Source organism: Python bivittatus, unplaced genomic scaffold, assembly GCF_059951505.1.
Source record: "Python bivittatus isolate LINGU-HERP-01145 unplaced genomic scaffold, Pbiv_v1 ctg000220_np1212, whole genome shotgun sequence".
In the NCBI taxonomy this organism is placed as follows: Eukaryota; Metazoa; Chordata; class Lepidosauria; order Squamata; family Pythonidae; genus Python; species Python bivittatus.
Window position 1 is genome coordinate 22,956,523 of NW_028277048.1, and position 23,490 is coordinate 22,980,012.

The window sequence follows — 23,490 nt, forward strand, 5'->3', positions numbered from 1 at the left end:
GAAGAATCTGCAATACAAATGATTGGAGGAGTTAAATCGAGGAAAAAATGGAGATCCCAGAAAATGAGATGAAAATAACCAGAGAAATGAATGAAGATCTGGATGTGGTATTACCGGAATAAAGAGAGGAAGAAATTCATCTGAGATTGAGAGTAATTTTGGAACAACCTGGAGATGTCATTAAGGAGAGAGCTGTTGAAGTTTTAATAGAGTTTATGGAATGGAAGAGGAGGGTACAGAAGTGGACACTATGTAAAGATAAAAGATGTTTTAAGACATGTACCTGTGCACTGTTAGGAAGACAATAAGAGATTAAGTTACACAACAGTACTTCAACACCAAGTTAATTTTGCCCAAAGAAACATCTATTAGAAAAATGCCTGTGAAGAAAGAATACAAAATAGACTTGTTTGATCAGGGGTAAAATAATAAGTACTTTCATAAAAGACTGAAACCCCTTAATGGATGTTTTGCTGAAAATGGTTAAAAATGACCTGGGTGATTTTTGTTTTTGTTGATTAAAAAGGGTTAAATATGGGGAAAGGGGAAATATGTATGAAATGTTAAAAGGGGAGGAGAGAAAATAAGCTTGTTTGTAACTGCTATAAAGAAGATCAGAAACCACTTTTTATTAGCATCTTTTCTTTTTTCATTCTTGCACCTTCTTTTCATCTTTTTTTCTTTTTTCTTAACTTTCTGTTTTATATTTTTCATGTTACTTTTATTCCTGTATTTTTTTTTCAATATATATGACAATATTATGAGTTTCTAAATCATAGTCCTTCTGGAATGGCTGAATACTTGTATATTCTTTATATGTTTGAAAAGCATTTATGAATATCTTTTAAACATTTTAAACAGGTAATAAGTTTTTGATTGAGTGTGCTGGGAGATAACTTCTTACTCTGCCAGTTAACAAATTATATTTAAAAGCTTGGTTTGGAACATTTGTTTCCATTTTAATTAGGTAAAACTGAACAATTTACTTAATGCATATTCCAAGATAATTATTGCCAGTGAAATTAACAAGTTAAAGTCTCTTTAATTTGAGTTCAAATTCCAATGAGAACATTCTCATATCCATGTTAACTTGGGAGTATAGGTACTGAAGTGGTTTGATGTGGCTTTCTTCTGTGATTTTGTTGGGGTTTTTTTTAATTTATGGAACTCTCCCATTCCCTGATGGTCTCCCATCCAAGTAGTGACCAAATCTGACACTGCTTAGCTTTCCAAAACCAGCTGTTGTCAGCTAAGTGCTGCCCCCTAGCAGGCCACCAGTGATATTAGCAACAGCCATAATGATGTAGCTGTTCCATAGATAAGGCCTACAATATCCCCTGGGAAGAACCTGGCAAAAATAGGCATGCAAGTGGAGTGCTCCTAGATGAGGGTGTGTGAGGAAATTGCTAGAGAGAAAGTGGAAAATTGGTGGGATGTGAAGGGATGTGACGAAAGAAAGAGTGATCTGTTACCTCCCAGCTACCTGATGGCCAATCAGCTGATTGAAAGTGGATAGGAGTCTGTTATGCAGTCCACAAGCTACAGGTTACTCATTCATGGATCAAACAATCTTCCTCCAAGCTATTTAAAAAAAAAAAAAAATCTCTGCCAAGGCTTCATTATACACTTTGGCATTCGCCTCATGGTTTCTTTAAGGTAAAATACTGTACAGTCAGAACGTTATTTGACAAGATCCACCATTTTTTAAAAAACAGAATTTTTCAGTGGGTTGCATATGTAGCTACCAGGGTTTCACTTCTTCATTATACAATCCCCTGGATTGCTTTGGGAGCACAGGTGGACATGTGCATGTGATACGAAGGCTTGAATTTCTTGGTCTCCATTTTCCTTCCGTGAGCTGATACCAGAGGCTGCTTCACAGTCTGGTGTGAGAATTAATTTCTGAATCAACTGCAGAAAATGGCTCAGAAGAAATAATGAAGCAGCAAAACGCTGGGATTCCATCCATTTTCATTTAATTGAAGGAGAGCTGGGACCTGACAGTGAAGGGAAGGCTAATTTCCACTAGCACAAATTATTCCAGAGGAGCAGTACCCACCCACATCAAGCCAGCTCTTCCGGAGGGAGGCTAGTTAGCGTGTAGAACTATGAACCAAGCTAGTTTGAAACCAGCTAAAATGGACTAGAAAAGAGCTATGGCGGTGCAAGAGGACTTGGCCGCCCAGCATTAGGCATTGATTAGAAGAGTGTGAAGTGTTGCGGGGGGGGGGAATTTGTGTATTCCTGTTTGTTCATACGTAACTGCTAATTTTCTTGATGGCTGCCATGTCAAGGCAGATCAGTGTCTGAAGGGGCCATAAGAGATGTAATGATGAGCGTCAGGCTGTGAAGCAGATTGCAGGAAGGGTACACGGCCATTTTTCAGGCCACATTTGGCTCATGAAATGTTCAGGGGCCAGAAAATGGGCATGGCCCTGACAAAAGCTAAACTTTGCTTAATGGAATGTAAAATTAAATTTTAAAATTACCCTAAATCGATTCAGTGAGGCTTTGGAGGGCAAAGAGTGGCCCTGAAGAGAGAGCTAATACTGGCCAGCCTGACCAGCGGCCTGGGCAGGGGAAGGGTATTAGATCATCCTCAGCTTCTCATCCAACTCTGGTCTTCAGGCAGCTCTGCTCAGGAGGCCTAAAGCCACCTTCCCCTTAAAGGAATTTAGGGGAATCAGTCCACATACAAAGAAGATGCCCAAGAAGGTTGATGGATTATTATCCATAGGGCAGAGCACAGCAAAGATGGCAATCACATCTCACCTACTGGAATTTGGTCGACAACTAATAATAAAAATAACAGAACTGAAGCCCTTTCGGAATGCGCAAAGCATCAGCGGGACGCGGAGCGCGTCGCCTTAAAAGCAGCTCCGGAGAACCGCTGCCGGCTCTCGTTCTCCCCGACCGCTCCGTCCCGGGCCTCTGCAGCTCCCCGGCGGCTGCTGTTTCCCAGGCTGGAAGTGCGCCGTCGGGGCTGAGCGCGCGAGCGGCGGCGGCAGCAGCAGCCTTAATTCGCTCCATCTGCTGCTGACCCTCTCTCTCTTTCGCTCTCGCTCTCTCTCCCCGCCACCGCGGGATGAAAGGAGGCGCTGAGGGCTCTGCAGGCCAAGCCCAAGCGGGGGGATGACGTCTGGCTAGCGGCAGCCAAAAGACTCCGGAGAGGAGGAACGAAACCACCGCAAAGCCTCGCCAGCCAAGTGCGGCGAGCTGTGGGAGTCCCCCGGAGAGAGGCGATCCCCGCGGGATGGAACTGCACGAGCAGAGGCGGCAGCTGAAGATCGCGGTCGGGGGCGATACCGTGACGGCCTCCGCTCTCCGGCCCTTCAGTGCCTGTGCCCGGGACGGCTTCCTTTCAGTGCCTCCGCGCTGTCTGGATCCTCCTTCACATGGGTCATGAAGGACAGAGGAAAGCGACTGGCGACATATTCCTCGGAGCGAATGACTGGCCGTGGCCCCGTTTTGGGCTGGGGTGGGGTGAGGAACTGGGGTGGGGTGAGTGACGAGCATGAGGTAGCCTCCCCTCCTCCCGAAGGAGCGGAATTCGGCCTCTCGGGGCTCCTGGAACTTAATCTGAAGCGGAGGGGAGCGGCCCGTCGAAAGCCTCCTTGCTTTTCTCTTTCTAACCCCCCCCCCGCCCGCCAGGCTGTGATGCGTCCCTTTTGCGCAAGGGCGCATTATTCGCGGGCGCGCACCGCGCCGGGTCTTCCTGACTGGATGGCTCACTCCATGGCGACCCTCCTCGCAGCCTCTATAAGAAGCCGGCCCTGGCGAGGGGATCGCAGACATGCTGCAAGGAGCCCTCAGCTAGCAGGACGCACGACGCTTCTTCCCCCTCTAGCGTCTTAATTTCTCTCCTGGGGAATCATCAGCAGGCGGGATTACCAGAAAGTGAGGCTCGAGGGGACTTTTCTCCGGCAGCTTCTCCCTTTTTCTCTTCCTTTTCCTTTTTTCCCCTGAAAACTTCAACTTGGGCTCACATCTTCTTGGCAAGCGACGGCCGCTTCCCGGGCGCACGGTGCGCGCCTCGCCAGCGCAAGACTTTGGAGACCGCGTCGCCGTCCCACCTCTCCACCCACCCATCTATCATTCGCCGCTTTCCACCCCCCCCTCCTGCGGTTCCGCCGAGCAGGCAGGCAGGGCAGGCGAAGCGATGAGCCCCGTGGCATTAATGCTAGGCTTGAAGACCGTGTGGGTTCTGGCTTTTTCCTCTCTTTCCAACACTCTAGCGGTGAATAACAGCGGCCGATGGTGGTAAGTGCGCTTTGCGCGCGGCTGCGCCTTTGGCGGAGCCGGATCTCCTTCGTAAATGATGGGACGGGGAGGGGAAGCCAACCTGCGGCGGCTTCGTGGCTCCCGAGTTGGTAGCCTTGCACCACCCGTAGCTCAGCTTCCGAAGCAGAGACGAATGGCCAGGCGGAGGAGCGGAGCAGGACCGGACGTTGGTCCTCGCCCGGCGGTCTGGATCTCGCTTGGTTTCCACGACGTATGGCTGGGTGGAAGCTTAGAAGATCTGAGTATCCGGCTGAGAGAGGATGGGGTCCAGAGCTTTGGAAGGGGTCCTTGACTCTGTCCGCACAGGGGCGGTCAAATCTGTAGGTGGAATTGGACTGTCCAGGTTTTCTACCAAAGAGCTACTAATAATTATTACTACTTCTATTCCTGCGTCTACAAGGCTGCTTGTCAATACTGAACTGTTTCCCCTGTAACTAAAGTATAGGTTGTACTCTTGCTATAGTTATTTATAATGATGTATTATTTATTGTTGCACTATTTCCACTACTAATTTTATTACTCACTTCGTTTATGTCTGTATCCTTCCTTCCTTCCTTCCTTCCTTCCTTCCTTCCTTCCTTCCTTCCTTCCTTCCTTCCTTCCTGAACTGTTTCCCCTGTAACTAAAGTATAGGTTGTACTCTTGCTATAGTTATTTATAATGATGTATTATTTATTGTTGCACTATTTCCACTACTAATTTTATTACTCACTTCGTTTATGTCTGTATCCTTCCTTCCTTCCTTCCTTCCTTCCTTCCTTCCTTCCTTCCTTCCTTCCTTCCTTCCTTCCTTCCTTTCTTTCTTTCTTTCTTTCTTTCTTTCTTTCTTTCTTTCTTTCTTTCTTTCTTTCTTTCCATTTTGTTTGCGTGCCCCTGCTTGGAAGTGGGGGACAGGTCAAGTAAAAATAGTTCTGCAGGTAGTTCTTCCGATCCTAGCTCAGAGAAGAGAGATATGGCTCTCATTTTCATTTTCATTCCTGGAGGTCCTGCTGAAAGCCCTCAATGAAACCTTGAGAAAGCAAAGGAATTCCACCTCAAGTTTTAGCCCCTCTCCTGCAATTCTTGCCTGACCATTGGTCCAATGGAAGAATCAGTGGAGGAAAAGCATTGGTCATGTCAATAAACATCCTGGCCAAATGGAGGTTTCACATACCAACTCAATGGCTGTGCGCCTTGTGGATGTGATACCTTGCAGTATAACTTTATCTGCCAGTCATCAGGGATCGGGTCTGGCCACTCACTCAGCTACATAACTCACCCAGTCCCTTGCACTGGCATTCTGGATGCAGGACTGAAGTAGCAGCATGGGGTTTGAGAAGGGTGGCTCTGAGATCCCTTGAAGAGGTGCTGGGGTCAGGGCAGGTGCACAGCACCTGAGATCGCCAGATGCACCTGCTCAGTGCAAACAAAGAGACAAAAAAGAGCTGGGTTATAGGTCTATCACTGTAGAATTGAAAAAGGAACTGCAGTTGATGGAAGTGCCCCTTTCTCCAAATGTATGGAGAAATGTATGGAGAATTCCCACACTGCAGTGTTGCATGGCTTTTTCTGAAATGAAGTGAAGGTCATGTTCTAGGTTATGACTGAAAGAGGGAAAGAATGTTTGTTTTTCAGATGCTGCTAGTAATCAGCCTGTTTGGGGCTGCATAGGTACTAAATATCTAGCGTGGCGATACAGTAATGACTCTGTGTGCATTTGTGTGGTGCGTGTGAAGGGGATACATTTATTGCTTCCTGTTTTGGAGGGGTGTATTCCAGATCCTCTATCAAAAGTTTCAAGTAACTGATGTATCTTGAACTACATGCATAAGCAAACCTTAATTTTCTGTGAGGATGTGAAATACTCAGTAGCCTCAAACTGTGCAGTCCCATCACGCCTTATGGGGTCAGCCGTCTGTGAATAAACATTAATTTGCGGCAGCCTCCTATGAATAAAACTAATTCTTTCATATGTGTTTGAGTTGGGCAAAAAAGAAATCTAACACTTTTAAAAGTTAAAATGTAATCTATATATTATAGAGGTTCTCAAACTTTATAGTATAGCAACTACTCGCCGTGGTTTTGTGCAGGCAAAGTGAGGAACAAAGCCTAGATGGCATTTGCTTCCACTTTGCCAGCACAAACCTAATCAAGTTTTAAAGAAAATGATCACACACACACCAGTTGGTTGAGATTCCCTGGAGGGAGGGTCCTGACCTACAGTTTGAGAAACTCTGCTTTAACTCTTTGGAGGCAACACAGTCACTCCATCCCATCTTTTGAGGGGGAACTCTACAATTTTCCAAACGGTTCCAGCTATTAAAATGTCTCGGATGACATATGTATGGTACCAAATTTCAGGGCTGTAGTGCTTTGGAAAATTAACCTAACAATTTCAATACTGCAAGTGAAGTGACTCAGGGAGTGAGTCAGTGAGGCCCAAGGGCCCTTGGTATCACTGGTAAAAAGCATTTCCGTGCTTCTCAGCGCTAGAGGCTGTTTGTTCCAGCCCCCCACCATCCGAATCGGGCAATGGGTGGAACTCCTGAAGCCCAACATTCTGCCTGAGATGCGGGGAGAGCCTAAGCAGCTTTGCCAGACTGGCCTCTGCTACAAAATCAAGCAGAGAATGAAAGGTGTGCATATCCCTTATTTTCAGACTGTTGAGTGAGACGCAAATTCAGCTGTTCTGGTCACCTAGAAGTACCTGCACTCTATGCCTTAGAAGTGTTTGTCTTGACCCTCTTTCACATCTAGAGTTTGGTTTCTGAGAAGTACTTTGACTATTGTATTCAGCACTGCAAGCCCCTTTACAAAGTTTTGAAGAGGAGATGTACAGATACTTTATTGGGAAGATGTCCTAGCAATCACAGAGACTCTTAGAACACCCGTGCACCTCATTTTAATTCCATAACTGATCAGGAAGTACCTTCACCATTTTAGTATCCATCTACCATCTCTCCATCCTTCAGTCATCCATTTTGCTATTTGTCTGTTTATCAGATACAATCTATCAGTGGTATATCCCTTCCTTATTTGAGCTCTCAGACTAGAAGGATAGAGCTCTTCTCTGTGTGATGATTCATCATAAATGACACTGGGCAGCAGAAACTAAACCGAATGAATAATAGAGCTCAGTGATAATTTATAAAATCAAGTGTCCGGCATGTCAGATTCCTAAGCAGCTTATTTTCACCCAGGCACTGAGCAAAGTGCTTTCGGCTATGGGAAAATAGATATTTGGGTTTTTTAAAATTTTACTTTGCTTTTATCCTGCCTTTCAGGATCAAAGGTAGCCCCCATCAAAAGGCAGCTGACAATAATTATCAGATTATTGTTATTGTTAATAATTATCAGATTATTGTTGCTTTTTATGTTGAAACAGCTACATTAAAGAAAAAAAGCTTAGAACCATCACTATTGTAAAGTAAAGTAAACTACAATTATCAGCAGTCACCAATTAACAGTTTAACATCAGCCATTTTCTGAATAAGGCAGTTCATGCAATCCTCCCCAAACTCTTGCCCTCTAGATGAATTCTAACCTTTCTCCCATAATCTCCCTTAGCTAAAAATTATGGGAGTTGGTTAAATATGGCTGGAGGGTGCCAGGTTGAGAAAGTTGGCTCATGATACCCTACGGGTTCCCCTTTCCTTTAATATTACCTCCAGTGATGAAGTCTGCTACGGCCAAGTTGCAATGGCATGACCCTGGGGGTTCCTTGCACTCCGCCCTTGAGGCAATGGTGGTATCAGTGCTAATAGCAATTCAAGCTACTGCCTAGACCAGTGTTGTCCAAACTTGGCCACTTTAAGATGAGTGGACTTCAACTCCCAGAATTCCCCAGCCAGCCATGCTGGGGAATTCTGGGAGTTGAAGTCCACTCATCTTAAAGTGGCCAAGTTTGGACAACACTGGCCTAGACCATCTAGGGCTCCTATGGGGACTCTCCACCTGTGCAGGACAGGGGTGGTGGTGGAGGGCAAGACAAACAGCAGCTGCCTGGAGGAAGGAAATATACAGGTGTTGTTTGCAGTCTCTTCCACTGGGTGGGGCCTGGTGTGTAGTTTGACCTTTTCAGATATACTGTACAGAATAGAAGTTTTCGTATTTTGCTGCCATTGTTTCTCCCTCTCTTCCTGAGATAGTTGTGGTCATTGTTATATGTACTAAGAATGTTCCTGCAGGTCCATATCTACGTTCCAGGAGGTATGGCTGGCACCGCCTCTGCATTCTTTGGGGAATAAGTTAAAAACCTTCTTTGCAAGGCTTTTTCAAATAAATATTTCAATATTTTAAAAAGCATTGAATTGCAATGTTAATGGTGGTTGGGGTTTTTTTTAAGTCTTGGGTTTTACATTTTGCGCTATATGTGTGTTGTGTGTGCATGGTTGTGCATGCATGTGTGTGTCTGTGTAGACAAAAAAACCCTAACTGGCTATTGTACATTACTCTGCAATCCTTTCTGGAATGAAAGTGTAAATAAATACATATTCCAGACTTCTGATCCAATCTAATAATAATAAGAGTACTAATAGTTACATGATAATAACAGCTATATTCTCTATATTGATAACAATCAATTTGGTAACTTGGTTAACCAAATAAATGTAACTAGGTTTACCTTTATTTCAGTAGACTGTTACTGTGATTATTATCAGGCATTAATGCATTTCTATTTATAACAGTTTATAACATTGTTAATGTTATAGTGTTAAGAGAGAAAGGGGGAAATTGATTAGGCATCCTGGGAGCTGCGGTTCCAACGCATCTTGAGCCTAACAAGTTGGGGAAGCCTTGAGCAATAGGAATTTTGCATCTCAAGTTCTACTCTCTTTTTTGATCCTGCAAGGACCTCATCTGCTATGTAGATGTGCAGCTAGTTCTTTTTGGAGGGCTTTGCTGGGTAAATCTGTATTCCTCCTACACTTTGCAATGACTTTAATTTAGGGATGGAAATTCTCAGTCAATATTTTCTTAATTTGAGGATGCCAGATACACGAGATTTGAAATGTATATGAAATTCCTCTTTCCACATGTTTGGGCTGGCTCTGGCAAGAAAAGGGGACACTCTGCTCCCCTCCTATTAAGTACAGTAAGTAGACTGATTCCTCATCCACAGGATCCCTGTCCAAAAACTGCTATGGTTTCTCCCTTTGTCATCTACAGAGTGTGATCACCCCAGCTAGTATGGTATAAGTGACCTGCAGACACATTAAATTATTATTTTTAATGTTTGATGGGTTACCCCACTTCTTAAGACCATAATAGAATGTGTACCTAGTCTGGAATAAGAGAGAGCCTTCTCTGCAATTGGACCTAGAGAGGCTTTTCTGATTCCCTCTTTAATAATCTTCCAGCAATGAGAGGAGAAAAACCCAACTCATGTTATTACTTGATTTCTTTGGCATGTTTTGATGGATCTTGTGATACTTCTGGGAACGTAGCTATGCTATAGGAAGATCTAATTTTTATTCTTTGAATTAATTGATAAGTCACCCAGAGTTGCCCCCTGGAGGAGATGGGCAGCATATAAATGTAATACATTTTAAAAAAAGGAGTTGATGTTGTCCATTTATACATTCTAGCAGTTCTCTTTTCACCTTGCTATTTAGTATTGTTTTCATTGATTTTCTTGCTAGCCAGTTTGGTACATTCTTTTACAGATCATCAGGCACAGAGGGCTTAAATATATACGTGTGTGTGTGTGTGTGTGTGTGTGTGGTGAATATGCATTGGCATGTTAGCAGCATGAAATGCAATGAAATTTAGGCCAAGGCAACAGGTAAGAAAAGCCCATGATGGATGCTGCTCAGAGCCCTCAAAGGATGCCAACAAGATTTAGCGCCTCCCATTCCAAATGCCCATGCAATATTTCATATTCGAGGCCGCAAGTTAAGATTCTGGATGTGAACGTTTACATCCCTGTATTGACCTGGTGCAGCTGAAAGTCTTCTCTCCTTTCTGGATGTCCGAGTCCTTAAGAGCCCCTGATCACCTGTCCCAATCTCCAGCGTAACCCCCTTGAACTCTCTGCTTGCAGGGGAATCATCAACGTGGCCTCATCTACCAACCTGCTGACCGACTCCAAGAATGTGCAGCTGGTGCTAGACCCTTCCTTGCAGCTCCTGAGCCGCAAGCAACGCAAGCTGATCCGGCAGAACCCAGGCATCCTGCACAGCATCAGCAGCGGCCTGCAGAGCGCCATCAAGGAATGCAAGTGGCAGTTCCGCAACCGCCGCTGGAATTGTCCCACTACTCCGGGCCCCAACGTTTTTGGCAAAATTGTCAACAGAGGTAAGGAGATGACAGGGCAAGGGGTCTGGGGGGTGGGGGTGGGGGTGGGGGGGTGGTAATGGGGATGCAAGTCTGTTCTGTTCTCCAGGGGGACTTCATGCGTCTGAGAGCGGTCTTTTTGCCTGTACAGTCTGGCTGACCGGGGGGATGTCCCTTTAGCGAGGGGAGGGTATGGAACTGATCGTACTGCACTGCTGTGGATATTTGGCTCCCCCGTTTTTAATGTGGCGAGTACATCAGTCAAGAAGAGCACACTTTTGCAAAGAGCAAAAACTCTCTCTTCCCTCTGCTGCCTTCCTGTTTAAGTGAAACAGATGCTTCAGAGGGTAGAGCTGGACAAACAGAAACCCGCCACGCGCTGTCCTCCTGACCTGCCACTTGGATCAGCCATTCCACTGGGTCTGCACCTGGAATGGCTGGTCCCATGGCCGGTTCCTTCCCTCGTAAGAGCTGCTCAAAGCAGTGCATTATCCAGTGTCTGTTGCTGCAACATGTAAAAAGTGCTACACGCATCTCACAGGGTTTCTCTGCTGCTGCTGAAAAAGGGGGCATGGAAGGAAGGAGCAAAGCCTCCTCCCCTGTCAGGTTTCAGGTTTTTGAGGGCTCTTTCTCCTCCAATCAGAGTCTTTTACTTATTTTTCCCTCTCTTTAATTTTGCCCCTCTGCAAGATTTTAACTGATGGACGTCCACCGTAGCAGATGCGTCCATCCACTACAGCCCTCTGCCTGCAGGATGTAAGCCCTGTAGAATGGTCAAAGGTCACATGATGCCGGGGCCTTATGACAGTCAGTTTTGGCAATAGCCAAGAGCACTGGAGAAGCTGAGCAAGGGAGCACAGTCAGGTAGTAAAAGATCAGGCCACTGTTCTTTGATTTGCTTTCTTTTTTCAGAAAGAAAATGTCTCAGAATATTTCATGGTGCCCCTGCTGGCCTCTTCGTTAAAGCAAACTGCATGGTATTTACTAGGATGTGACTGAAGTGCATTTGTACAACTTCAGCATTTATTAAGAACAATATTAGACTTGCTGTTTAGGAATAGAAGCTTCATGTCACTGCAGTCTAGCACACATCTGGGCTGGTTAAATCTGATGGATTTCAGTGGGATTTCAACAATGTAAGCAGACAGAGGCTGGGCAGTGTTCTGGATTTGAAGATTAAAAGGTGGTTTGGAGCACGTGTGGATATGCACTCTATAGCACATTAAGTCAAACACATCTTTTCTTGGGAATGCATGGCTACCACCGGGAGAAGATGCAACTTCTTTAAGGAGCTGCCAACAGGTGCATCATAAGCACCCATGCCCACTCTGAATCACCTTTTTTTCTTTCAAATCTGGATCATTGCACAGCTGTGATGATGTTAATGAGGATGGCATCCCACTTTGGGGCTAGCAACTGAGAGCTGGTAACAGAATAGATCAGAAATAATAATAACAATAACAATAATAATATCCTAGTACTTAATTGACACTATAAAACAGATGAGGTAGTCCCACAGTAAAAAAAAAAACCCCAGCATGCATACAAAATAAAATAACAATGAAATCAGAAAGGAGCAAAGTGCGTTGGTATGACAGTCAGTATGGAGGCAATCAAGAATGTCTGAGTTCTGTTGATGCCATCCCACTAAAGCAGTGTTGTCCAAACTTGGCCACTTTAAGTTGAGTGGACTTCAACTCCCAGAATTCCCCAGCCAGCATGACTGGCTGGGGAATTCTGGGAGTTGAAGTCCACTCATCTTAAAGTGGCCAAATTTGGACAACACTGCACTAAAGAGACAGAGGGGTGTGATGGTTCAGGTGTTCTACTAGGACTAGGGAGATGGCAGGTTCTAGTTGGCCCTCAGATATGGAAGCCCCCTGGGTAACTTTGGGTCAGTCATTCTCTCTCAGCCCAGGTGACTTCACCAGGTTGTTCTTATGGGGAAAAATGAGAGGAGAAAGCACTATGTATGCCACCTTGAGCTCCTGAACAAAAAGACGGGACATGAATAAAATAAATAAATGAATAGAATATTCCTTAGAAAAAGGAAGCTTCCCCTGATGGAATGGGGATGGAAATGGTTTTCACTCATTTCCTTTTTCCTGGGAGCCCTCCATGTTCCCTTCCAGTGTGTCCCAGAAGGCTAGGGGAATCCTTTGGAGCAGAATGGGAGGGGGCACAGGAGGAAGAATGGCTAGGAGTCCCCTCCCTTCCTGTTCTGCTGTTAGAATCTTGGACCAATCAACCAGCATTCTTCCAGTGGAGTGACACAAGTGGACACCGGTGGCTACTGTTAAAATCTTGCTAAATTACAGTCTTCTTACATTGTGTGTAGGTTGCCATGAAAATATTATTATCTAGTGGGAAAGCCTTTAGTTAACTTGACTGTTTGCTAAAGAGTATGTCTGATCAGCTTGCGTCAAAGCAAATTCTGATGGCTGAAAGGTGCATTTTCATGAACACTATTTATGGCTGGTTACAGGTTGATAAACCAAGGGAATATAGTGCTTGGGTTAGGAGGCTGAAGAAGTTACCATTTGGACTGGTCAGGTTAAAGACAGTAGCTGGGAGGGGCACCAAGAGCCTCTAAGACTGGAGATTCCAGTGTGGGTACCTCAGGGTCTAGGTGCCTAATCCTTCCCACCCCTTTTTAATTTCTTTTTTAAAGTTTAATTTACAATTAAAGTGTATATTAATGTGTCTGTGAACATACTGGTTTGCCTTTCATGTCCTATTGTGCTTAATGGGGCAAGTAGGCTATTTGCCATTTGATGCTCAGATCTCCCCTCTGCTTTGTATTCAGTTTCTTGGCCAAGTTGCTTGACTCTGAGCTTTTGCTTTCTGTATTGAAACAGAAAACTGTGAATTAACATAAATGCCTCCATGTTCTGGAACCAAGACATGACTGGAAAATAGTTGTTTTCTGACTGGCCATGTCCATTACATGGACCCATTTTAGGAGAGTCCCACTGTTTCCCAATTCTAAATATATCATATCATGGCCCGATAAAATTGAGGCTCTCTATCCTCAATTGACTGATGGAGGAATTGATCCTACTGTAACTGTGATTTTTCACGTTCCAGGCAATAAATAGATTCCACAACTCCCTTCATCCAAAAGGGAGACTTGTAGCCACTAACTCAGAATTTCCTTATGTACAGGAAATGGGAAGGCTGGAATATGAAAACCTATGATTAGATGGGCAACTTCTTTCTGGCTAGAGGCCAAGATTAAAAGATATACCGCTGAGGGCCACTGTTAGGATGTCACAGGGGCCACATCTTTTCAGCCTGTTTTTGGGAGGGGAGTTGGGGTTTAATCTCCCCCAATCCCTGCCAAAACAATTGACCCCCCATTCCAGACATGCTCTGGGAGACTTGGGGACAAATGTCTTCTGGAGGCCATTGGCACTTCACCTCTATTCTAAAGCGATGAAGATTTTTTTTCTTTTTTGTCCCTTTGAGTCAGGTTTTTTTTTTTTTACTCCTGGCAACTGCCTGGAATAATCCCTGCAGTTTTCTTGGCAAGGCTTTTTGGAAGTGGCTTGCCCTGGCCTTCTTCTTCCTAGGGCTGAAAGAGAGTGACTGGCCCAAGGTCACCCAGCTGGCTTTGTGGCTGAGGTGGGACTAGAGCTCACGGTCTCTGGGTTTCTAGCCTGGTGCCTTAACCACTGCACCCAACTGGCTCTCTATGAAGAATTAGGATCCTACTATGTACACCCATTTCTCAGGAATAACAGGAATATTATTAATTTATGAGGGACAGCAGTGATTAATTACATGTTAATCTCAAGATACACACATGTGCATGTAAAATGCTTCCCTCTAACTTTTGCTACCAAATGTTTGTCCATTTTGGTTTTGGTTAAAAGATGTTAGCTGGTCCACTTCTCTTCCAATCTGCTTCCTGAATTTCTCCAGCCTTAGTTTGACATATCAGTCATTACCCCACATTGGTTCTCATCTTTACCCTGCTGAGTAATGGAATAGTGTGACTTGTTGTCGGCCTTGCCCAGAGAAGCTGCGTGAATAGAGTACAAAAGTCTGTTTCTGAGACGGCCATCTAAACCCAATCCAGCATCCACTCCAAGCGTTCACAGCTGGGATTCGTCCATCAGACTTCATATATTATTTTAGATGTTATAGTAAGCAATTCTTATTCTCTCTCTTTTCCTCCCCACCCCACTCCATGGAGAGCTGCAGCATTCCTTTCCCACAAACTAAAACTCTTGCTTGAATATGCCTTTTCTGGCCCTCCAGTTCGCTCCCTTCCCAGAAAAATAAGGAAAGGCAAAATATTAATCTGAAATCTAGCAAACAAAATTATTATTAATGGACCCCTTTTTTATGGGATGCAACACGCAGTCCATTAATCTTTTAGATTCCTCAAATAAAAAATATGCTCTCAGTCAGGCAGTGGGGGAAAAACATTCTTTAAAGCGTTTTTAATTTTAAAAAGTTTCTTCGGGAGGAAGGGCGGGATATACGTAAAATAAATCAATGCCAACATGTTTACAAACAGCACGCACGGTGCTCTCATGGAAGAGGGGTTCTTTTCCATTCAAGAGGAAATGCCTCTTCTAAGATGGGGAAGGTATCATTTTCAAAGATGCTTTCAAAGTTATTAATCCTTGCATTCATATGCAAAAGTAGCTGAGTGTAATCCTATAGACAGAGTAATCCTTTTATTTTTACTTTTGAGGCTGTTGGATGAGGAGGGAAAGAACTGCCTCTTCCTCAACCTTGCTGGGCTCAAGCTGGTAAAGGCAGAAGTATTGTTATTGTTGTAATGATCCATATGAGAATGTACCTTTTATGTAAGAAAATGCAAACACCCCCACGTGTACACTGTTGTGTGACACAAGTACCTGATTGTTTTGGAACCAACAGGAGACACATTGCCCAAAGCACGTATATGCATGTCTGTATTCTGGCGGGGTTCCTTTTTTCTGCAGAGAAGTGCTAGCCTTATAGGATGTTCATGATCATACTGAAGCAGACCTTAGCTCTGTTGATATTTATTGCATCTATGGTCTTTGTGTAAGTACTTCCACTTAGCTGCTGTAGTTGATAGGGGTTGAGAAAAAGAAGGTTCAAGCCCATTCGTTTTGTGAAACTGAGAGATGGAAGACTCGTTCCTACACCTGATAGTTAGGGGGAGTTAAACATCTACCTCCAATAAATACTACTCACATTGGCCTCTTGAAATAGTGCAATTGTTTAACATATCACCAAATCATCTAGTCCAGTTCCTTGCATTTCTGCACAGTCTCTCACCCTTAAAGGCTCCTAACATATTAATTCAGCTCACTTACAAATGCAGAGGATATGTAACTTGGACGTTTCCTCTCCTACTAAGTGGCTCCTATCCAGCTCCAGTGCTTGTTCAAAGCAATGTACAGCTGCTTGAAGTGGCCTGCTGAGTAACGCCACCTTACTACTGTTACTACTGCTACCACTTTTACTGCTACAGTTACTACCACCATGATTATTCCTTGAAGATAATAACAACACTTTTTTGTGTGTGGAAGAAAGCTTTAAGGAATGCTGCTGCTTCTGCATTGTGTCAGGAATGATGTTGTTGGCCTCCAAGCATATGAGGCAACCCTTATTCTGGATTCACTGGGGACTACTGGGCTGTGTTCAGTGCTCCACACTGATACCTTGTATGGTCTCTCTTTTGCCTTCAGGTTGCAGAGAGACTGCCTTCATTTTTGCTATCACCAGTGCTGGGGTCACCCACTCAGTGGCCCGCTCTTGCTCTGAAGGCTCCATCGAATCGTGCACTTGTGACTACCGACGGCGGGGCCCAGGGGGTCCCGACTGGCACTGGGGTGGCTGCAGTGACAATGTGGACTTTGGACGGGTCTTTGGACGAGAGTTTGTGGACTCCAACGAGAAGGGGAGAGACCTGCGTTTCCTGATGAATTTACACAACAACGAGGCAGGACGTCTGGTAGGGAGAATGGGGACCGTCACAGGGTATGGGGCTTTACGTAGATGAGACTTGAGAATGCCTTCCACATCATCACCATGTTGGACATGGTGATGTCAGCAGGAACTAACTCCCACCACATTTGACTTCTCCAGTAAGTCTCATGAATGTTTTCAACATATGTTCAGACCGTGATTCACTCTGTCCATACCAGCACGTGCACGCACACATTGTTTTCTGAAGAGCTGATCAGTTATGATTTGAATTATGTTGATACATTCCCAGGAAAACCAGTCATCAAATTCCTCCAAAGTAATTAATGTTTTATTAATGTTAGCATGCAAAAAAAAAAAAATCTGGCCATAGTGATGTGATCCAAAGATAACCAAATCCCGCCAGTTCTCATGTTCCACTAAGTTTCTAACATAGCATTATAGCTATATGATTATAATATCTGCATAATCATTGAACTTCTGTGCTCTGGCATCTTGGCTTTCGTTATTAGAATATGAACATCTCTTGAGGACATGCAGATCCTCCTATTTCACCTTGGGTCATATAAAGGCCTACAGTCAAATTGTAATCCACCTCTTTGGGGAGGATTTCCAGCATACCAAGATCTCAAAGAAGCCTGTCCTCTTAAACTGGGTCCTCCACAGCTGACACCATCTTTCCCCAGAAGTTGGTATAAAAGTTGCCCAGCAGCCTTGTGTGACATATATGCAAACAACTCTGCTTTGAAGGAGATACAGAAGACCTCACCGCTCCTTTTCCACTAATCAACGTGGGCATAATGCAGTGGGGCATTTCTGCCTTGGCACATGGCAGGAGCTGCATAGCATCCCACTGGGGTGCCCTCATGTCCAGCCTCTTAGCAGAGTTGTTTAGGAAAACATCCCAGGGGATTGGCCAAGATCGGCCCTATCTGCTGCCCTTAGCGATGCCCAGACTTGCTGCCTGACTTCATGATAAAGGCCTTTGCATTGATGGACAGATTGAAACAAGAGATTCTGGGCATGAGAATATACCTGCTTATGTGTGTTGCTTGGCTGCGCACAGTGTATTTCCTCTCTCTGCATATTGTACAGATGTGAACATGGATTGGGAAGCGTATGCCTGTTTGCTGTTGCAGGGCGTAGGTTATGAGGAGAGTGGTAGCAACATGAGAGGGGTGGGCTGTGGTAATGGGATGTCCCCTCCAAAAGTGGGGCAAGCCTCCCTTAATCAGGCCAGCCTTATGCATGCTAGCCAAGCCCAGAACCACAAGCTAGGCTGACGTGTGGGCTCCTAAACATCTGGAAGGAAATGGTTCCAGTTCTTCTAATTGCAGTAAAAACCCCTTTGGAAAGGAAAACCGTGTGCTTGGAGAAACACGTCCACATTTTCTGAGCGGGAGGGAGCCCATGGTGTGCGTGTCAGGGGGATGAGTCCCATTTGCAAGCAAAGGGGAAAGAGATGGACCTGGGAAGAGAGATTTCCTAGCAGAACAACAAAGGGAGAGAGGTGGACAGGGAAAAGCAGAGATGCCATGGCACCCAGCCACTCCTGATCACTCCAGGAAGCAGGAAAGTTAGGGCACAGCTTCCTCAACCGCCACCATTACTGCTGTATTGTTGTTGTTGTCACTGTGATTGTCACATTTTGTCTTAGCTTCCTAACTTGCTCCGTCCAATTCCCAGAGTTTCTAGATAACATAACTAAGGCTAGGAATTCTGGGAATTGCAGTCTTCAAAGCTTTGGAAGATGTCAGATTGAAGAAGCCTCCATTTGATTGTTCAAAGCACTTCAGGCATGGAGAGCTCTGGCTGTCCAGATACTGCAGAACTTCGGCTCTCAGCAGCCTTAGCCAACATGGCCATAGATGAAGTTCAGCAGATTCTGGAAGGTCTTAATTCTCCAGTCCTGCTACCAGTAACCCTCACAGCTTTTATAACAGATCCATTCTCTTTACTCAGTGGAAAAACTAAGGGCAAGGGAGATTGGCTTGCCTGAAACTACCTAGTGAATTTGTGACAAGGGCAGGGTTAGAGCCTGGGGCTTCCTGTTTTCACCACGGCCACAACAGATATCTCAACTTAGGAACCGAGCACTTGGCTTTGGGGCAGGGCTTCCCAGAGTGCTGAAAGCTGTATTGCTCCTAATGCGCTTTTCTGTCTTCTTTTTTCAGACCGTTTTCACAGAAATGCGCCAGGAATGCAAATGCCATGGGATGTCAGGCTCTTGCACAGTGAAGACCTGCTGGATGCGTCTGCCCACCTTTCGGACCGTGGGGGACTTCCTCAAGGACCGCTTCGATGGTGCTTCCCGGGTCATCTATGGCAACAAGGGCAGCAACCGAGCTTCCCGCATGGAGCTGCACCATCTGGAGCCAGAGAACCCAGCCCACAAGCCTCCTTCTCCTCACGACCTGGTCTATTTTGAGAAGTCACCCAACTTCTGCACTTACAGTGGCAAGACAGGTGCAGCGGGCACGGCTGGCCGCTTCTGCAACAGCACCTCCCCTGCCCTGGATGGCTGCGAGCTGCTGTGCTGTGGGAGGGGCTACCGCACCCGGACACAGCGTGTCACGGAGAGATGCAACTGCACCTTCCACTGGTGCTGTCACGTCAGCTGCTTGAACTGCACCAACATGCAAGTGCTGCACGAGTGCTTGTGAGCAAAGGACCCGCTCTGCCGAGCCAACAGGAAGCACCCAGATTGGAGAGGAGGGCCTAACGAAAAGGCCCAGGCTGCAAGGCACCCACCTCCCATATGTGCACACACACAACCACGTTCACGCAACCACACACTCTTCTCCCTTTTTCTCCACAGGAGAACAGCACCCTTTGTTGGCCCAGAAAGGAGACATCTTTGCTGTTACAAATGTCTCACTTGTCCCTGTCTTGGGAGATTCAACCCTGGTTGGAATGGCCGCAGACATTCATGAGAATCGAAATGGTTATGCGTATATTTGCCAGGCCCAAGTCTCCAAGGAGCTCCTTGTGTGTTTTTGCTTGCTAACTGCGAGTGCCGTGTAGAGCTTAATTTAAACTAGATCTGAAAACGTCAACCCTAGGGTTTGTAACTTCCAGGTTATTAGCTGTATTCTGATTGGTCGAAATCTTTAGCTTCTTTCTTTGTTCCTGGACCTGCTGGATGGCTGGAATAAGGGGGGAAATGCCTCAGACTTCAGGCAGAATGGCTTTCCCTCATCCTAGGCACATGCTCAGGTCACAGGAAGTGTCTTCCCTGTGTATTTGACACCTTTCATTTTACAGCCCTCACACAAGCTTCTCTGAACTGATTTTCAGGTGTGTAAGTCCCTATATATCATTAGGAGCTGGAGGGACCACTCTTTCCTCCAACTACTATTAATGTAGCCCCAAGAGAAATGCAACCCAAAGCGTATCATTAGAGCATTTCGGGAGCTGTGGTCTCCAAATGAATGGGGAAGCACAGTTGAGCTGAAGGTTCTCCAGTGCATAATCCCATCAGAATGATTGTCTGCTGATGTACATATGCCCAGCTTTCATTTGTGTAGATGGGATATGTATAGCAGGTGATCTTGGCTAATTATTTTCCATGGGGGTTAGTACTAAAGGCCCTTGGGCTCCTTTCCCAAGCTAGGTGCCCTCTAGATGTGTGGACCAATGTCAGCAAAGGCACTGCAGACAATTCTGAGACTTGGTCCACATACTGGAAGAATAGCTAAGCTGGGGAAGGTTGTCCTAGGGTCTGTCCCTGGGTGCTGCATCTGTATCTAGCAAAGTGGCAATATGGTGGCTTGATCTCTCAAAGACAACTACTTGTCAAGTTCCATGGAAGACAGGCAGCTCCCCTTTAATTACATGTTGCTCCATGTGTTTACCACTATTCTCAGACACAGTTTGTGTGCCTCTGTGTGGGGGGAATGTGCATGCAAGGATGTGTGTGCCTTTTGCCAAGAAAACATGCTTCTAGAAAATACTGATTTTTTTCAACAGTTCTAACTTTTCCCCCTTCCTTTCATTTTGCTCTCATCCACGCACTCAGAGAAACCCCTGGAAGTAATATGCACTGAAGAAGTGGTTGGGATTGCTAATAATTTTGCAGATGTGTGTAAATAAAATATTTATTACTGCTTGTTTCATATTCCTTTAGGCCTGAACCAAAGTTCTTGCTCCTAGACTTACGGTTTCTGAATCTTTTTTGCAACATTCTAGAGAAGAATAAAGTATATATTTTTATCAATTTAACTGGGTTTAATGTATTTGCTGTACTACACAAAGCAGTCCAAAACTCAAATGCCTGATTCTGGATTACCTTGCATTAGTATTTAACTGTACATAGATTGTGCATAGATTTGTTTGGCACACTCGTTGAGGTGGCTGCAATTATGAATACTTGATGCCTAATTTGACCTCTCAACACAGGTCATGGAATTCTGTCTGGCAGCCTTTGCTCGAAGCCCAATTATTTGCAGCTGAATGACAACATATCTTTGGAGAGCTCAGCCAGTCTTCAGTTAAAGTCTCCAAGTATTAGATAATTTACCACATCCCTTGCTGATCTGTTCCAATTTTACTGCATTATTAAAAAGCTGCATCTCAATTCCATCTTGAGTTCATCTGTAAGCCTCCAAATGCTTGAACTTGTTATGATATGGTCCACTAGGTTAAGAAGCCAGTCTGTACAAGGAATGGTGACAGGGTCAGAACATGTAAACAAAGCCATGTTATTATGGCTCATTCACAACTTATAGCAAGGAGGTTTTATTGAACTTTAAATAAGTAAACCTATAACTCATGGAAAGGCAAATCCAAGATTTGTCTGGCTGGAGAGGCAGATAGTTACATGAACAGGGATTGTAGTTTGCTTGTTATTATCAGGATTCAGGCCTGGATATGGGACAGAAATGGCATTGGTCATGCTTTTGGATGATCTCTGGTGGGAGTGAGATGGGGGGGTAGTGTGTCCATCTTTGCTCTACTCAACCTCCCGGTGGCCTTCAGTACCATAGATCATGGTCTCCTCCTGGAGCAGCTTTGGAGGTGGGAGTGGGGGGCCACTGTTGTCCTGGTTTACTTCCTTCCTCTGTGGTCATTCCCAGTTGATAGGGAGCAAGAGGTCCGGCCTTTGGCCCCTGCTTTGCAGGGTTCTGCAGGGTTTGGTACTTTCTCCGCTTCTGTTTAACATCTACACGAAGCCGCTCGGTGAGATCATCTGTTGCCATGGGGTGAGATAACATCAGTATGCTGATGATACTCAGCTGTATATCTCAGCCCATGGTGAGTTAAGCAATGCCATGACCACCTCCTCGCAGTGCCTGGAGGCTGTTAAGGTCTGGATGGGGAGCAACGGGTTGAAACTGAACCCTGGCAAGGCGGAATGGCTCTGGATTTGGGGTTCTTTGGTCCATGGAAAATTGCCATCTTTGGTCTTGGACGGGGTTGCGCTACCCCAAACGGACCTGGTGCATAATCTGGGGGTTCTCCTGGATTTGTGACTCCTGCTCGAGGAGCAGGTGGCAGTTGTGGCCAGGAGGGCCTTTGCACAACTGCAGGTTGTGCACCAGTTACGCCCTTTCCTAGACCAACAGGCCCTGCTCACAGTCACCCACATCCTAGTCACCTCCCAACTTGACTACTGTAATGCGCTGTACATGGGGCTGCCCTTGAAAAGTATCCAGAAGCTCCAGTTGGTTCGGAATGCAGCGGCCCACATGGTTTTGTGCAAGTGTAGATTTGCATGTGTCACCTCTCTTGTGGGCTCCATTGGTTGTTGATTTGCTTCTGGGTCCAGGTCAAGGTGCTGGTTATCACCTTTAAAGCCCTACATGGCTTGGGGCCAGGTTATTTGAAGGACTGTCTTTTCCCAATTTCATCTGCCTGACCCACCAGATTGAGGAGGCAGGGTATGTTATGGGTCCCCTGTCATTAAGGAGGTCCATCTAGTGGGACAGAGAAGAAGGGCCTTCTCTGTGGTGGCTCCCTCCCTGTGGAACATCATCCCCATGGGGGTAAGACTGGCCCCACCTTGATACTCTTCCGAAAGGCCTTGAAGGCATGGTTTTGCCAGTGGGCCTGGGGATCCCAGGTTGACACAGAGCCCATCAAGTGGTTTGTTTGAATGTATTGCTGCCACCAGGAGGGATGGGGGTGTAGGTGGTTTGTATTTGGGGTTTTATTTCTGTAAGCCACCCGGAGTCATTGTGAGTGAGTTGAGAGGCCATATAAATTGCTTTAGTACGCAAATCAATAAATATTAATACAGGTAAAAAAATAGTTCCAGGAATGCCAATACACATTTTGATTTAAAAAAGGGGGGGGGGACTCCATTCTGAAATAAAACTTGGGATAACCTGCAACTGCCATTTTAGGCATCCACTAGCAATATATTCCAAGGAGAAAAAACAGCTAATACGGTTATACCTTTATGCACCTTAGCAGGTGGGAGGTCCAGGCGGGGACCTGTCCATTCACCGATGGTGCTGAAAACAAAAAAACTTTGGGCCTAATGTTTGTATCCTGAGTAGCTGAGGCGGGTTACTGGCACTTTCAACTACCCTGAGGATCTCTGCAGTATCCATATCTTTTGTTTGCCACTTTCAGCTGCAAAGAGGAACAATGACATGACTTGGCCCAGAGGAGATGGTTGTAGTAGTCAAAACCTTGGAGGACAGAAGCATGACTTAGCCTAAAGGTTGCATAGAAAGAACAAGATGTTCTTTGTAGTGCTGCATAGGATAGGCAACCTGACAGAGTTGAAGATGGATGGCAAAGGAGAAGAACGGGGGTCAGAGTTAAAGCCAATGTTTGAGTCCAGGTCAGACTAATGCTATATCTAATCTACAGCTTTCAATCTTCAATGGTCCCAAATAGTTCTTTCAAGAAGCCTAGCTCATACCGTAAAAAGCAGATCACATGCTTTCCAATGGCACATAAGGCATTCTCCTGTTTAAACAGTTGTAAAAGATCATTATCATAGACCTGCCCTAGAGCTCAGAAGGAGAGGTGAAGAAGCCTGTTAAATTCAGGGCTATTGAGTAATTGGACTTG

The 23,490-nt window shown here is 45.3% G+C and overlaps 1 protein-coding gene across 1 annotated transcript; it reads left to right on the forward strand.

The window, feature by feature from the left end:
- Positions 1 to 4,159: 4,159 nt before the first annotated feature.
- On the forward strand, positions 4,160 to 19,130 carry WNT1 (Wnt family member 1). The gene is made up of 4 exons (XM_007426083.1): positions 4,160 to 4,260; positions 10,304 to 10,557; positions 16,230 to 16,495; positions 18,642 to 19,130. The coding sequence occupies exons 1-4, from the start codon at positions 4,160 to 4,162 to the stop codon at positions 19,128 to 19,130; spliced, it is 1,110 nt and encodes a 369-aa protein (XP_007426145.1).
- Positions 19,131 to 23,490: the final 4,360 nt, after the last annotated feature.